The 19,197-nt window shown below is 29.2% G+C and overlaps 1 protein-coding gene across 1 annotated transcript in view; it reads right to left on the reverse strand.

The window, feature by feature from the left end:
• Positions 1–251: 251 nt before the first annotated feature.
• The window catches only part of LOC123291687 (carbonic anhydrase-related protein 10), a 196,137-nt gene continuing 177,191 nt past the window's right edge, over positions 252–19,197 (reverse strand). The window contains exons 8-9 of the mRNA XM_044872061.1: positions 4,386–4,523; positions 252–320 (exon numbers count right to left, since the gene is read on the reverse strand). Of these exons, the coding sequence (XP_044727996.1) occupies positions 252–320; positions 4,386–4,523 (207 nt within the window). The remainder of the gene's footprint in view (positions 321–4,385; positions 4,524–19,197) is intronic.

Raw genomic sequence — 19,197 nt, forward strand, 5'->3', positions numbered from 1 at the left:
ATAATGATATGTTTAATTTTTGCATTTTTTTTTAATTTGTATTACACAAAATTATTTTAAATTTTCATATTTAATTAATCTTTTTTTTTTAATATAGAGCATTTTGCGCACTTTTGCTTCATTTTTTTTTGTTTTTCTTTTTTAATAAATATCAAATGTTCATCATAATACACTTTTAAAAAAGTTTTTATACTACAAAAATTAATAAAAATTATTTTACTATTTAAAATTAATAAGTTTTACTTGTATTTTCAGTGTTGCTTCCAACTGTTAGCCTTATAATACACATCTTTGTACATACTAGGACAGTATTTTCCATTCTGAAAACAATCAAAAATTTAATTTTAAAATTTATAATAGATATTATTACATAAATAATTCATAACTTGTCTTATCATCTTATCAAATATCTAGTCGATAGTCGCTCGCTTTCCTGGACAATGCAAACTTTAAAAACACCTTGCACTAAGACAAAAAAGGCTTCATTAATATACTCAGTGCTATGTTTTAAAACAAAACATCTTGTTTAGATCTCTCTAGATAGGGATCAGTCTGATTAAGTTCGAATTGTGATACGTTATGAAAAATTTGTTTTATCGTTATATATTTGGCTTCCAATCGTTCATCACTATAAACGACTTATTTACTAGTTTAATTCTAAGTCTTTGCAAATAGAATTTCATTAAAATTGGGTCAGTAGTTTTTATAAGGCTCACGCAATCCTACAAATATACAATAAAATTGACAACCGTTTTAGAAAGGTGAAGAGAAAGAAAAGAAAAGTAGACAAGGAAAGCTAGAATATAAATAACTACCACAAAAATAAAATTTGATTTTTGTAAAATTTGAATTGCTTTTAAGATGGGAAATTTTCAAAAACAAATTCTAATGACTGGAAACCTTAACGTGAGGTAAATTCCTATGATTCGGTTTATCTGTATTTTGGACGTTTGAAAGTTTGAAAGGGCAAACAACGTAAAAATTAAGAGAATAGAGTTTCAACCATGTCTTGAAGTTTATCAATAACGAAAGGGTTTGGCATATTCTAAGCAATAAAGGTTTTTGTAAACTCCTTTTAAAATGCTTATAAGACCATAATTATCAAATTTTGTGATTTATTATACGATAGAAGCTTACATCCTTATATGCGCAATAGTATAATGTTCTGAAATAGCAAAAGCTATGAAAAGTATCATGGTTAAGGGACTTACATAAATTACACAAAAAAACTTGAAAATGTAAAAATTTGGTTTCATAATAAAAATATGTATTAATTAATAGAAGGTGTTAAAATTATATTAAATTCGGGATGGTTTTTGTTTTGTGTTTTAAAAAATAAACTCCAAATGTAACCCATCTTGTAAGAAGCTTTACACGTGTGTAAAACTAATTTTCTAATATCCCGTCTGTTACAACGAATTATTATAGATAACAAAATAAACTTTTGCAATTATAAAATGATTAAGGATAATAATAAATTAAATGTTATTCCTACATACTAGTATATAAATCGATTTGATATAGATTAGAACTCCCTGTACATATATGAATGTTCACACAAATTAATTGGCTAATTGATGCTTACAGCTAACAATAGAATTGTTAGTAGGTACCTTCCAATACTATATACTGTACTGCCTGAATTACATTGTTTCTATAACCTACATATTTATAGTTAGACATCGAATGTTAATATATAACTGTGTTTATATAGAATGCTTTCGTTAGTCAAATACCATCGATGTTCTAATATATTAAAGGATAAAATATTTTTATTAGAGATGAAACGGATAGTGGTTTGGTGGAATATCGGATAGCGGATGTTCGGCGAGATACGAGAACGGAGCGCCGAATATTTGGCTACCGGATTTTCGACCCGGTTGTTTTCAGTTGTTTTCGTGATTTTGTCTTTGAATGATTAGCAAGAAATGTCATAATCAAAAAAACGTTAACCAATTTGGGAATATTTTGATTTAAACAGTGACAGTTACAACAACTTCGCGGCATGTTTATTGTGTCAGATCAAAGGAGTTCTTGAAATTGAAAAGGTCGACAAAAAAATCATAGTATAAAGTATATAAAAAACTTTTTCGGCGATAGTAACAGATCATCGTCGTCTTCACTTCCGGCTAAACGAATGAAAGAAGATGAAACTCAAGACACTCTTTGAGATTGTTTCAATGTAGTGGCAAAGAATAATAGTACTAATTGTCGCAGTCAAGAAAAACAAAATCCAACTGCTTACGAGATTGACTTTTCCTTAAAGACATCTCGAATTGATCGCAAGAAAGCGATTTTTAAATCCTTTCGAAAGTTCCTGACATACCTATTTTCGTATTTTTTGTTTATTTGACACATATTATATCTGTAGCCTGCAAGAATTTGTCTAGCGTAGGTTTTTTCTATATACTGTCGGTCTGATTCCATGTTTGTGCACACTGGTTGTTAGCTGGTATAGACTTTTAATAAATTGTTTCTCTATGAATGATTTTATACTTTTTGAAAGCAATAAATTATTCTCTTAGAAATAGAATTGAATACAGCTCCCTATGTTAAAATGTATTTTGGATATGTTCGAAGCATATGTAGGATAGCTGAGTGACTCAATGCAATCACAACAAAATTATACAATTTATTATCGCTATTTCGAAAGACACGGAAATTGGAAATCACACTACAAATTATTGAAAAAATTCTTATAAACGAAGTTTTGAAGACTTTAGAATAAAAAAATATGATGACGACCATTTACTGACTGATTCGAGACCCTGACTGATTCGTTTTTCTCAAAAAGCAAGATACTAATCTTTTTAGGATATGATAGACAACATATCAAAACAACTTTTGATATGTAGTTTCTATGGCAATTGCAGGTTATGACTTCAACAAGTATTATTTACTTATCTTTGAACATTTAAGTCTTTCATATTTTCGTAGTTATTGCTGTTATCCAAAAATTGATATCACACGGTATTTTGGCTCGATAACGAAAATCCTTTGAAAGCTGTATAACAATTTTCAGCAAATGAATCATAAATGAATCTGATTTTTCATAAGTAAGGGCTAACTGACCAGCTCTGTTCTAACACCTCACTGATTGACAATCATAACTGTTATTTATGTGCAATATACAATAATTTGTATAATAATTTTCAGCTTTAGTAAATTCATTTTAGTACTACGTAAAACTTGACTGTTTCGATAGTATATATCTGACCCCTGTTCTATCATTCGTTTGACTGACCGCAGTATGTCTGTGTACACAACTACTATAACCAGTCCTCAACTTATTAGTCAAAGACTGTGTGGCATTCTAAATAGCGAATATCTTATTTCCTCTCTTACTTAAGTCCATCTTAGTGACATTTCCGGCTAAAGAGGATATTTCTCTTACCAGCATCAAATATTGTATTTGAATATAGCATAATACTAAGCAGTAAAACCATTACAATGGGATGAAGTTTGTTATGGCATAAATCTTACACAAACTTCGAAACATTTCGGACTTGAAATTGTTATGGTAATTTCAATAATATAGCATCGTTTACTGTACATATAATCATATTGAATAGTGAAATTGAATGTTCGAGTAAATTCTATATGCATCTTCACAACCAACTCCAATAAATACATGTATTGTTTAGTCCTGTATATACCTATATATAGGACGATAACAGGATTAATACATATATATCTACACCTATATTTAAACTAATATTATATGCCTGTTGGTATTCAGTGGATGACCTCCTGCGACGTTACGTAGTGACTAGTGACTAACTACCGGTTGCTAGTTGTATAAATTAAACATCAATTTTAGCATCTATTGTTAAGGCTATAGAAATTTAGTTTGTACATACATCAAATTAACATAACATACATACTGCATATAGATAATGAGTGTGCTTAGCCGATTCGTCGGACTAAAGGCTTATTCCGACCATGTTGTAATTTAGTCGAGTGGCGAGAAATTTAGTAACTTAGTATAAACGAACTTACACCAAAAAGCCTTCGCGCTACAGTCGTGTACCGTAAATTAGTGAGTATTGATATTCAACATCTTTTCGAAGTATTTGTCTCAATCTTCCAACCCTCTTTACAAAGCGGCAAGGTGTGGTAAAAATTTTTGAGCCATATATTTCATAACAATAAAGTACAAGTTTCCAAGTGAGCTAACGTGGATCCCTATACGATGATTTTTTGCGGAGATATAGCTGTTAGAAATTTTGGTAAAATTGTTCCTTTAATTATTTGGCGCAGTGTAATATTTCAAAGTAAACTTCTTTAGAAAGTTAATACAGAAAACTTGCCGATGGATTAGGAGAGATTTATAAGAAACTTTTCTTTTGTTTAATGTGTTAAAATTCGTTTGATGGTATGCTTACCTGCCCTTGTTTAACATTAAAATCAATATTTGTTCGGACCGGTCGATGATGTAATGGTTGCGGCGGTCGAAAATTATTACCCAATGGTGCTTTTGGATGTTTGGCATCACCTTGCATCAGCCGACGTAGTCCATGCAACTGAAAAGACACAAAAAATAAAAATAAATTTTAGTATAAAAAAAAAGCAATGCTACATTTCGTAGATATCTAAAAATATTTTTCTATTTCTAGATGACCTTTAAACACTTAACACTTCTATCAAATTTAATTTAGTTGACAGTCAACTATGAAAGAAAAAACAGAGACAATTTTTTATGTTGTAAAAAAAAAAAAACTTTTTAGTTGGTTTTTATTTTGTAACAAAAAATTTACAGTAGAACGAATATTTTCATGTACAGTAGAGTTCCTTAAACTAAGTTATTATAAAATGATAGTAATCAATAAGAAATATTTTTTGAATATATAGCAGTTGATGCCTTAAGTGGCGTAGTAGGACTGGCAACATAAAGTTCGCTAGTATTCTGAGGCAGTCAATTTGAAAAATCCAACTTAACTCCAAGTCTAGAGAATTTTTGCTTTTAATTTTTTTATGTCAGTTTTAAACAACGCAGTTGAACAGTTTTTATGAGGATTCATTGGCTGGTCCTGATTCCGTGGTATAAATCTTACGGTGTTTCATCATATCTGACTTTGAAATTAATATCTCAGGCAGGATATATTAATTTCAAAATCAGATAGTTAACATTTTTAATAGTCTGAAAAAGAACAAAACGAAGTAAATAATGATTCACTATTTTTGGTTCATTTTGAATATCGAAATTAAAAGTGATATTCGAATATTTTTAGTTTCACCATTGAAACTAAAGAAAGATCATATTTTAAAGAAAAAAATTGTCGGTAAATAATAAGTTTCGGGGACTCAACTGTATAGCATTATCAAAAACCTTAAACACTTTATTAACAAACTAAATAAAAACAAAAAAATGGAAACAAAACTTTCTAAATAAATAAATAAATAAATAAAACAGAAAAAAGGAAAAATAAAATAGGAATCTACACTGATATGTGCAGAATGAAAATATGTCGTTTTTTTTTTTTTTTTAGAATTTTGTTATAAATAAAATATCAAAAACTATTTTCTTTTAGAAAATAATTTCTGATTAAAGTTCATTGTTTTGTCAGATAAAGACAATTTTCAAGTTTCACAATATTGTCAGTAGATGGTTTTTTGTACATTACAATGGAAAAAAACACTCAATTGTATAGTGAGCAATTTCGAATTTCTTTCGATACTCTAAATGATGTGAATTTACAAATTTGCGTATTCTTTTTTTGTTATAAAAATTTGATATGCAAAAATTTGGCTAAATCTTACAACAGCCATTAATTCAAAATTTGTTAGTCTTTGGCTAACGGTTAATAGACTAATAACATTAGTCTATGGCTACTTCCTTTTATTGTGAAAGAAGTAAAACCACATTTTAAATTCTATTTACCTTGAATTTTTGAGAATGTTTAAAAATAAAATGATAGCTTTGATTGAAAGTCGAAAAATATTTTTGACTTTCATAAATTTTGTGGTCCTTTAATTGCAACTTAAAATAAAATATTAAATATGTGCAATCTTAGATGTGATCTCTTGCTATTATCTAATTATTATTATTTTTTGAAAAAATTCGAAAACTCTTTGGCTCTTAGACTATAAAATATGTGTTCTCAAGAAACAACAAGTATTATACTATTTAATAATTCCTAATAAGTTTTATTTTCTTTTTTTCTATGTCTTATAGAAGAAGAAAAGTGGAAATAAATAAACAAGAAAAGAAAAAAAAAGTATCTGTCAACTGCAAACTTTTTTTCACAAGACAAGATGGGGTGAAAAGTATCTTATTTATAAATATTTATCTCGATAAAATTTAGTTGAGCTTATTATGTCGTTTACAGCTTAGTTTTATAGTATTAACTAGATTAGCTTCGTTTACAAAGATTTCAAAAAATTAATACAAACATTTATGTCCAGCTAAAATAAAAATGAAGTAATATTTTTATTTTGTTTTTAGATTTTCTGAATTTATTATAATTTCAATACTCGCTTCGATTTTAGACCAATATCATAGCGATCAAAGTTGTTACAAAAATTGTTTTAATGCCCCAGAGAATCAAAGGGATGGGTATGAAAGTCAGGTAAGAATTCATTGAAATTAATCGACAAAATGTATTTTTAGATATATTTTGGTGTCTTGAATAATCCTACAAAAGTCTCCTACAATAGAGCGTCAATGCTGTAAAGAGGAACAAAACAAAAATGAAGAAGAAAATGCACCTGCAACGAGTCCTTCGATAAAAGGTATCCGTTTAAGGCAAGCAGCATTTAATTTCAAAATCTGATAATATAAAAACTTGTTTTATTTGTGGATTACAACGAAAGTAACTTGGCTAAAAAAATTATCACGTTTCAAAAGCAAGAGCAGATGAGGGATCAAAGCTGTTCCAAAACGTGTAACGTTTGATACAGTTTTAGTTGCAGTTGAAGATAACACCAATTGATTGAATAAGTTTAATCTACCAATATCTCAAGAAAAAGTCAGGCCTTCCTGAGAAATTTTTCATTGAAAACAATAAAGTTCCCAATTTAAAGTAGTTGAAAGAAGTTATTGCGAATGATAATTTACTCGATGACAAAGATATTATAAAAAAATTGAAGAGAAGTATGATGATAGAATCGGGATTGTTATTACGAGTAAAATTCTTGTGATCTAGAAATTCCATTAATATGTATCTAGAAAATCATTCTATGTCCATGTAAAGGTTGAAATCCAGTTCTCTTGACATTCTGTTATCTCGTGTGTATATATTTAGCCATGTTGGTTAAGGGTTAACTGTACAAAAGCATTACTATTCGTTGTAAATTTTATTAGAACAGCGTACAAATATATCTTATTTGCGTTCAAATCATGACAGATGTGTTAGCTATACGAACACGGTAGGTATAAGGTATAAGGTATAAGCTGGTATAAGTATAAAAGTACAAGGTAAATAAATATATATATATTTTGTTAAAATGTATGAATTTTAGGTAAATTTAAAAAAGAAAGATTTATAACACCATAAATATATCAAACAATTCATTCTTTTAACTTAGAAGGAAGAATATAATACGTTCATACCAACTACGTTCACATGTAAGAACCAAACGTTACAATGTTAGACGTTAAAATCATACGTAATACTTAATGTCATGTTTGGGTATTATGAATTGTGAGTCCAAACGTAGTAACTATACAGGATGGTTATATATTATTTGTGACAATTTGTGTGTGAATTTCGAGACAGTAAATTACTCATAAATATAAGATACTACATATTCTAGCAAAGAGTTTTTCATATGTCCGTGAAATAGGCATCCCCAAATGCGAATATTCATAAAACGCTGATAATTGGATTCTTTAACCTATCATTTGTATCCAATTGCCCACCCATTTCTTGAAATTTATGGTACAATTAAAAACTTTATTATATTGTTTTTATATAGCAGCAATTTTTATATTGTCCATCCAATCCAGGTCATTAAGCACATTTGGGGGTGTTATTTTACATATTACTTCATGGAACTATATTGCAACTGCAATTCGCAGTTCTGCTCGCATTGGCTTAATAGTTATTTATCATTATTTGTTTTTGTATTTTTAAAAATATTTGCTTTTTTTTTTTATTGCATAGATAATACTGCCTTGCACCTTATTACTTATTTGAGACTTTTAGTTTTATGGAAAAAGTGACTATAAAAATTAACATTTTTTTCATGCTGTGCCGCAGTTTTCAGTTTATCTTTCACTGATGCCGCAAGAAATCAACGAAAATATTAAAAAAAATACTATGGCAAATTAATAGAGAATTGAAAATATATATGCACTTCAGAAATCAAACACTGGATATTTTGTATTCTCGGAAAGTGTCTGACTTACCAGATCATTCATTATCATATGGTTGTGAAGCGCATATATTCAAGCCTTTTCTGACGACCCTTGTTCTTATGGTGAGTTGACTATTTATCACAGTTTTATAAATTAAATGTCAAATAATATTAAAGTTGTAAAAATTTATTTTGAAAAGCACAGGTTTGTAAAATTACTACATAATAATAATTATTTTATGTACAACAAATGGAACGAGTTTTACTTTTCTGAAAAAAAAAGAACAAAATGTGATGAGATATGAAGAGCTATATTATGTAATTAAACACGGAAATGTAATACGAGAAAAAGAAAACATGAGGAGAAACTAAATTAACTTTATATATAAGTGAAAACAATATATTTTAATAAAAGTATGACTAGCTGGCACATTTCTAAGTTGATTAAGTATTATCTAACAACAATTTAAGTCAGTCATTTATGAGTGACATCAAAAAAATTCGGATGTGAACACCAAATAACTTCTTTGTACATTTGTAAACTATTCAAACTTGATTCAGGAATTAACAAAATCAATATTTCTATTAAACTTTAAAAATAGGCAGTTATAAGGCAGTTAAAAACGACTTGATTTTTACCTTTTTGTAGGTGTCCATTAAAATACATTGTCATTGATAAAAATTCCACTAGAAATTTTGGCGCGGCTTATTTACGTTTAGGTTAACATTTTTTGTATCTAGGAAAATTTTTGAAAGTTAGGCGTTCTCTTTCATGTGATTCGGAAAAATTTCGGTCTGCAGTTTTCGACAATTTACAAACAAGGGATATTCTCTTTTATCCTTTATCGGGCAAACCTATTTTTGAATTATTCAGTATTTAAGATACAAAACTATTTGTGAAGATGTTTTCAATGGCACAACAAAACATAGGTATCCGTTAAATTGAAAGCTGCGGGACGATAGAAAACTTTTGAGCCACATGAAAGCCTAAGTATAATTAAGTTAGACATCGATTTATCAATGATATAATATATGGTGATATGCGTTGGAACTAATATATATAGAATCGAGTATTATTGGCGAAAATCGGTTTTTTCTTGTTTGAATTATAATACTCAAGTATCTATCATCGATAAATTATATAAGAGTTAGAAAATCGTGTGTCATCATCTTTCATTACCATACTTCCAGGCCTATAATACGGCTAATCATTTCTTAGTCAAGCGAGTGATTTTAAAAAAGTATACGATACAATACTTTCCAGTCTCTGTACAAGGGAGTAAAAAATTGATCCTACATAAACAATGGCTTTATCCTATGGCAAAACTTTCTAACATGAAATGCACACATGGTCATAAAATTATTGTCCTAAATAAAATAAATTAACCAATATTTTGTTAGAAACAAAGTTAACTTGTTAGTTGAAAATAATGAAAAAAGTTGTATAGTATTAAATCATTATTAAAAGTTATCAGCAGCTTCACTCAAGTGGTAATAATTTATTGATGCAACAGATGAATTTTTATTGAGTGTAATTTTATTTTATCATTTTCGCCAAACTAAAAAAGAAAAACAAAATTTTTTCTTTGAGTAAGGAATAATGTGAAACTTCAGTTATAGCTTAAGAAATGATTTTAAAATTCAAGGTCTTTCGTCATTAGGTTAGGTTATATTGGCTGCCCACGAAGAACATACTTAGGCTATAGAGCTCATGTGTTTTTTTTACCACCTTTCCGCTGATAGTTTCATTTATCAGCTCCTCAATTTCAGATGCTGAGTGCACCTCCTTCATGCATATACCATGCACTATACCAGCCCATCACAACCATACCATACCATAAATTATATATATATATACCATACCATAAATTAATTAAATTAATTTTTTTGCGACGGCGGGAATCGAACCCGCTACCCTAAGCATACCGCGGACGAACGGAACTGATTACGCTTTAACCAACTGAGCTAGTAGGGTGAGACACATTATCGAAAAAATTATCACCTTGGATAATTCTATTTTTCTAAACATCCTATATAAAAACTTGTAGTGGTACATATATTGTACGTATTAAAAAACATAAGGAAAATAAGGAAAAACAATAAGCAAATTGACAGGAAAATAGATTATGTTTTCCTATCTTTGTTTTATTGCTCTTTGTTCGTTGGCTTTTTCACTTTTCTAGGTAGGTTTACGTAACGTAAATAGATATAAGCCTCTTCAGTTTGCAGACAAGTTGTTAAGTGATGCTATGATAACATTAAATGTACTTATACGTAAACAATATAGTTAGAAAATTAATTCCTAATGTAAGACTTACGAAACTGAATTTTATCAAGGGGTACCCATTTGAAAAAATCGAGAAACACGCAAAAAATTTTGTTTCGGAATTTGATGAAACTCGGTGGATGGGACAATTTTGATTCAAAAAGTATAAAAATCAGGTTGATTTAATGATTGGATGCAGAGTTTCTAAGATATCGCAATATTTGGATCGATTTTAGTCCGTATCTCAAAAACTATTCGGCCAGTCATCAAATGCACCCGATTTTTTTTACTTTTTGGGCCAAAATTACCTTGTATATTGAGTTTTATCGAAATTGGAGATAAAAAAATTTATCGATTTTTTTGCAATTTTTTAAAGATGTATTGTATACTGTTTTGAAGTTTGCTTTATGTCATACTAGCAGACCCGACCACATCAGTCATGAAGACCACCATATTTTTTTTTTTACATTGATGCAATTTGTGAAAGCAACACGTGGTGGTTATACCTTTAAATTGTAGCTTATATAAAACGTTTGTATTTTTAACATTGAGACATCTATTGAATACTTACTCAACCCATTCAACAGATATCGCCATCTGTTACAATCATTTGGAGCTAACTGTCAAATAATAGACAAATAATTTTGCAATAAAATAATATTGCGACTTTAAATTGAGATGTAAGGTATCATACCTTTCAAGTTGGATTAAATTGCACACGGTTTGCAAATCAAATTTAAAATCGGTTCAATAGTTTAGAAGTCCATAGCGGACAAACAACGTGACACGTAATTTTTATATATAAAGAATTAATATTTTCGTTTATAAAATTACAGTACTTAACAATTGGTAGACGTTAAACAATAATTATGAAAACACAACTTCAATTAAAGTACAACTAATAACAAACAAGACCTCATACGGTGATTATAATCATCTATCCTATCCTATCCATCTTTTAGAATGCATACAGGATAGTACATATACACATTTACCTCAATATTTACCAAGAATCAAGATGTTCCTGTAGGTTATCGTGTACATGAAAACTCTATCTATGTGTAGATATATAGGTATGATAGATAAATGATAACATTATTATTATATTATGCCTGTATGTATGTGTACTCCTGTTGGAAGGATATATATTTAATATAATAAGGATCCTGGTTTTAATTAATTGCCCTCGGCAGTGATTCATTCATTACAAGCATATACATTCTACAGCATAAAATACCGTGTGTTTATATTTTAAGTTTTTGTTTACCAGTCGTCGCGCCGGTGTAAGGGAAAATTGCCCTAATTGCAGTATAATGTGTCACATATTTGCATTGCTTACATTTACGATAAAATTAATGTAAATGAAGGAGTGTTTCCTGACGAATAAATACAGGGATTAAGTAAAGATAGCTAGCACACAGATGGTAGCGTTTTTACGAACTAAAAAACAGAGCCCCAAACTAAAAAAATTTCGTCGTAGCGGCTAAACGGCTGAACCATTTTTTATTTTTTTTTATTTCGTTTGAAGGATATTTAATGGAGAATGTTCTTAGCTATGTTTTAAGTATGAATTTAGGGTTCCGTCCCCGAAAAAACTACAAAAATATCGATGATTAAAATCAACTCCAGTTTGGAAATGGCTTTAAGAAAAAAAAAGTAATTTAATGGGGAGTGTTCTGAGATATGTTTCAAGTGCGAGTTTATGGTTCCGTTCTCGAAAATTTTTTCGGGGTTTTTTAAATTTTGTAAATTTCACTTTTGGCTAAGCTTTTTTTTCCGTAAAAGAAAAACCAAAATAATTGAATAAAAAAATCGTTTGTAGTCCTAAAAATGGAGATCAAAAATATATTTCCCTCGTCAAATGACAAAACTTTTTTCTGGAAACTAAACTATTATACTCATAATTTTAACGAATAGCTGAAAATTTTGTGTAAACATACTTTATATTGTCAACATTAAGTACTTGTGTCTAGTCTACAGATTTCCTAAATTTCAACTATAAATAAATATATGTAAATATGTCAGATTTTATCATGTAAAATAAGATATCTCAGAGAGTATCGTATAAGCTACTGGTAAGATGAAAATTTAAGTTCATTGCAAGTTAACAGGTTACAGGACCCTACTGAAAACATTAAAATTAAGATTTCAATGAAGAATCCAAAAAAATTTTTTTTGTAAATAGCTAAATAAAGAAAAATCTGGTTAAAAATAATGTAATTCATAAAATATCAATCAAGAAAAACATATTTTAATTATTAATTAAATTAGATAAATATAATCGAGAAAAAAGAATCACTTAAAATTTTTATTAAGAAACTATAAAGAATGTCTGCAATCAACATTTTTTATACAATAGAACACAGATATTATATTAGTATTTTATTAAAGTATAGAACGTTTAACAAAATAAGATTCATTTTGATCGGTTTTTATAAAAATATATAAAAAATAAATTGATTGACATATATATTATCAGTTTGGTTTAATTGAAGAAAAAATTAATTTTAAATAATTATCGATGTCTTTGTCATTTGCACAATTAAACATAAGGGCGCAAAAGGACGCAGCTCTAAAAGTATGAAAAGAATATTTTCATTAAAGTTTCGTGTTATATAAGTAGGAGTTATTGCACTTTATTAAATTTGGTTCGCTAGATGAACTAAATCCAAATGACTGTCGCTGTATCAAGCAGCTAAAGGATTCTCGAAGTGCATCGAATAAATGAAGTGCATTTTAAATAACTAATATTATATAAATAATAAATTAAAATTTGTAATGAGGACAGTTCTTGACAATTTCAAACATTGGTTTTTTGATTAATTTTTTGATTGACAAAAGTTACAAATGGGCTTAGAATAAATCGGGATCAACAAATCAAAACAATTATCTAACTAATAGAGTCAGGTAAAAATTAATAAATTTATAGGTTTTTTACAAATAGCATATTTTTATAACAACATATTTTCTTTCTAGTTTCTGCACAATACCGTCAAAGAACGTCGCCAAGGACAAGTGTGATCACAAAAACAGACAACGTTTTAATGGTGCTTAGTATAGAATGTTTAAAAAAAGTCATTACCAGCATAATAGTTAGAGAAACGGTAGAAAATTAGCACCAGTGGAAAGGTATGAACAAAATATCAACCTTTTCGATAATTGGAAGTTTCTTGCCACTTTTGGTACTCGACTGAGGGTTTAGGTTTCAACTTTCAACTGAACTTTTAATTCATTAAGGATCACTTTGAACCTCCCTGTATATGAAAAAACGTTATATGCTCGTATCATTTAATTTGAATAACTGTGTACATGTTGATGATATAACCTATGGCTATAGCCACGCTAAATGAAAGCTGAAACTGAATAGATACTTCGATAGTATATTACTTGCACACAGAAAGAGACTACCTGTCTTGAATTGAACTCAACTGAAATGAATTAATCTATCATATCCTGTGCACGACTCCCATCTACATCAAGATATCCTGTTTCTTGTACATATACACATACAGGTAGCTATGTATACTTATACCCAAGAGTAGACTCTGAACTTTAAATGTGGAGACTTGTAGACTAGAAAATTGATTAATAAAACTACTGTACTGTGAAAAACTGATATTATATCGATAATTGCACTCTTAATATTAAATTTATTCTGTCTTTTTATAAAATTGTAAACAAATTTTCTTCTAAAAGCGCGTTAGACTAGATTTTTGGTAGCGTAAAATCTTATGGATTATAATAATATATAATAATACAACAAAAGTACAGTGGTCTAGTCGCATAGCAGTGGACTCCGAAAGCGTTCGTGATTTACGAGGAAAAAATTTAGATACAAAATTAAACTAGAAAAAATTGCCTGCAATTTTGGCCCAGACCATATTTTTTATAAATTAAGTTTTTCTACCCCCTTCTAATAGTAGAAACACATCCTATACATTATAGAATAAATCAAAATTTATCACTTTTAAAAACTGTCCAAGCATTCAATGCGAATAAATATTAGTGAATGAACTTTATACTTCGTACATGAAGGGTGTTAAAACAGAAGGACGACAAAAAAAGACTGGGAAAAAAACCAACAAACATACATATAAACCGGGTTCACGTAATACAGCATATTGTTCCCGCATTTTTATTTATTTATTTTATTTTATTTTTTTTGTTTACAAATTTTTATATTTATTTGACGTTTAAATGATATATCATTTAACCTCGATTTCATTTTTAAATTATGAATAAATTATTTTTGATGTGAACAAGACTTTACTTTAAATGTTCTATGTATGACAAATGTGATCCCGATTATCATCAAAATGATAATGGAGTTTTAATATTTTTTGATATATTTAGAGGATTTATAATCATCATTTCAAAATTTTAAATTAAATTTATTGCATCCTTAACAAGATATGAAATAATAAGAGATGAAAGTTTGCTCAAAAATTAATATTATGAGCAAACATCGAAGTTGGTGAAGATTTTCGAATCTTTATTCATAAAATAGCCCTCATATAACGATAAGTTGTGATGTAATAGCTTGATTATGTAAAATTATATGCAGTTGGATAAACTTATTTAAAATTTTATCACTAAAAAAATTAAATCTATATGATATTGGGATTGATTCTCAAAGATCATAATTGATTTTTAATCACCATTGCTTTTACACTTATATCGAAGCCAATTGTCGAAGAAATGTAATTTTCGAGAAAAGTATGTACTTTTATAAAATTTATGATGGATTTGTTCACTATATTTTGGTAACGAAAATTGTGGCAAGACTTCGTCTAAATGGATTTTTGGACATGCTTTTGTATATCTCGATTAATATTATCGAATTCTAACAAAATTCATTCACTACTTACGGGCAGTCTGTGGACATTATAACCCAATAATGAAAAGAGATAACCATCTGAAATTTTTATGGCGTGCGAGAACGTAAAACCATCCGGACCCATCTTTTAAACCGTTAGAGATAGAACAAAAGTAAAGGTATAAAAAATGTTCCTTATAAAAAAATAAACAACTTTTGTGCAAAAGATCTTTTCGTAAAGGTCACTGTTTCCATTTTCCAAAACTATAAAAGATAAAGAGTTGAAAATTTGCAGGTTGCTTCAACTAGTTGTCTTTTGAAATATTTAGAAAAGAGAGAAAAAATTCTAGGCGACCGAAAGTTAGTCATAATTGTGGTGATTTTTTTTGAACTCTATTAACTTAACAAAAATGTATCTTTCGATATTTCGAAAACCAAGGCAAATATCGAAAAATTTTATTCTTATTTTTCGTCTAGATTCATGAAGGTATAACAAAATTCATCATAAAAGTTGAAAATAAGGTACTACAAATTTCAACCACAAGTTTAAACGTGCCTTGGCGCTTGTACTACCTTAATAAAAAGTATTTTGGCCGAATTTCTGTAATAATGCATAAATACAGACTTAATAATCATATTATAAGTATTTAAAATCAACAATTCTAAGTAAATATCACAAACCAATTCCATAAAACCAACTCCGTACCTATCTCATTCTAATTTTTGTTATTTTTATTTTTAAAACAAAATATATTCATATATATTTTACATCATGAAATGGTATGACCAGAAACGAACAGACTGACAGACTGTCTCACTGTCCAAACAAACAACAAACAAACAAACAAACATACAACAGACCAAAACAACTGAATTAAGCCAAAACTAAAGTTTTCCGTTTTCAAAACCTTTTGTCATACATTGTCAACAAAATACGTCGTCGTTTTACTAGCTGTTGCCTTATTTAAAACGTAAATGGTATAGTGTATGTCTGTTCTGTTCGAATGATGACCAAATATGGTGTGGACTGTTTGTGTCTTGTGCCCTTTTCTCATTTTCTCTTTCATATCTGTTGATGACATTTTTATATAAAATATATATATTTGAATATACAGAAGGTTTGATAAAATTATGATTTGTGTTATCCCATACACAAATTGCCACTGAAAGGCCTCGGAAACGATTTACTACAGATGTAATTCATCTCAAACTACGACGAATAAGCTAAACTCATCTTGATTGTATGCGGCCAAAAAAAGGTGCATTTTTCAAAGTAAAATGGTCACGGGCTACGCATTTCGTTAAAATATTCTGTTTTTTTATAGGAAAAACTGCAAAAAGTCCAGTAACTCTATACATTACAGTCTGCGTTAAATCCGGTAATAATGATGTTAACCCAATAAATGAATAATCCAAGTTTGTACCGTCGAGCATCGAACGCAACTTTGTCAAAAAAAAACCCGTGAAAATTTTGGCGATTATAGCCCCTAAAATACTAGTTTTTTATAGTGTCTTTAGGGTTGGTTATAATCGCCAAAATCTGGAAAAGGCGGTTTTAACAAAATTGCGTTCGGTGCTAGAAGTCACAAACTTGGATTATACCAACAAGTCTGCGAAAAAACAGAATTACGGGATTTCACTATCCCGCACTTTTCGACGACAAGGTTACTGGATTAATAATTCCATAGAACCTTATAACGATGATATCAATTGTTAAGTAATTAACCCTGTGGTCTGTGATTGCGCTCACTCACTGATCCATGGGTTGACCATGCCTATAATGGGTTCGAGTTAGCACTGGTTTGTGGGTGTTTTGACAGTTGCGGTAACCCTGTCATTTAAATATCTCGGCGTTCTAGAAATCCGGTTTTTAAACAGTTACCAAAAATGTTTTTATGCATTTGGCCATTGAAAGCTATTTTTAGTTTTTTATAATCAAGGATATAGTTATTGTAGTGTGGTTTTGTCTTGAATTGTTTTCGCACTAAGTCGTTTTTGTAACGTGTTGGTCAGACTGCAGATGTTTTGTACGGTATTGTTATTTAGACCGAGTTATTTTGCCCCCTACATGCCAATTTCAAATTTTCGTTATTTTAAAAGGGTATTGTTAAAAATACTTAAAAAAATCAGCTTATTTTCATTTATTGAGTCTGAAATCTGATCAGCAAAGGCATTTTAAACGTGAATATTGCAATATAGACTTTAATATTCTAAATATTGTTTTCCATTGTACTTTTGTGCCTGGTCAATATACCGAATGGGAAATGTATCGTCATACAATAACAATATGCGAAAAATAAATTTGATTTGATAAATTTAAATAGATACATCCACAGTTAACTGTCGTAACGATTTATAGCACGCAGATTCGACTTCGTTCATTTGTACAAAATTTAATATTAGAGTAGGTAACAATAAAAATAAAAATTACAATGATTGTAGGAGAATGATTGGAATGAGAATTAATTATATATTATCTTACCTAAGTAAGATGTATGCATAGTTTTATGGAAATAAAATTAAACATCTTAAAAATCATTATTTACAGTCAACTTTAATTTACGTTTTATATCAAAAACGATACCCATGAGAAATAAATAGCGTCAGTATGAACCAAACAAGTACACTTACTATATAACAATAAGATGTTGGTGAATATGGCATTTAGTTTAGACAGAGCAACATTCATTGGCCAAGTAACATTGTAGTAGGGGATCCCAAGAGGGGATTTTTGTAGTAGCTCGAGCGCGTCAGATATTTAGAGCTTATATTTGCTGGAGGTACTAAGGAAGGTCCAAGGAACCACCCATATCTTAATCTGACGTGCTCGAGTTACTACATAAATCCCCTCTTGAGTGGCTTCCTTTTGGCGAGTCTACCAAATTTCTCTCTACGACTTTTTTCGAAAGTGTTGAGTTTTCAAATGAGCATGATAACAGCATACTTATGCAAAATCATTACTTGACATCAAATTACTTTTGTTTCTTAGTGTTTTACCTAATAACCGTCAAAATTTAAAGTCAATCAGAGCTATAGGAAGGAATTTAGAGGTTTACTGGAGTAATTTGCTTGAGCTAACACTTGTGAAACTCATAACATGGAAATTTCGGAGAGAAAACAATAACGTTCTATCTAGCAATATATACCTTATTCTTATATGGTAAGATGTAGTACCAAGAGTACGTACAATGTATTATCTATATATATATAAGAATTCAAGCTGACTGATCGATCGACGCACAGCTCAAACCGCTGGGTAAATTGGACAATTTTTCAAGGGGTACCCCTTTGATAAAATCGAGAAAATCGCAAAAACAAAAATTTTGTTTTGGAATTTGATGAAACTCGGTGGATGGGGTCATTTTGATACCAAAAAGTACAAAAATCAGGTTTATTTAATGATTGGATGTAGAGTTTCTGAGATATCGCAATATTCGGATCGATTTTAGTCCGTATCTTACAAACTATTCAACCAGTCGTCAAATGCATCCAAATTTTGTACTTTTTGGGTCAAAATTACCTTATAGGTATATTAGATTAAAAATTTTTTTTCGTTTTTTTGTAATTTTTTTAAGGGGTACCCCTTTGATAGTTTTTTATCACCATCTCTAGATTTTTTGATATAGAAAAATATTCAATTGAAAAATATATATATAGAAAAATATCCAAGGATAACCTATATGATTCATCATTTTTTCAGCCAATTTTGAACGATAAAATAATAATAAAAATCCCGAAGACCTAGGATTTTTTTGTGATTTTTGGAAACTTTGTTAATAAAAAAATGTATATATATAAAGTTTTATTGAAATCCCTA

Source organism: Chrysoperla carnea, chromosome 2 (assembly GCF_905475395.1).
Source record: "Chrysoperla carnea chromosome 2, inChrCarn1.1, whole genome shotgun sequence".
NCBI classification, from domain to species: Eukaryota; Metazoa; Arthropoda; class Insecta; order Neuroptera; family Chrysopidae; genus Chrysoperla; species Chrysoperla carnea.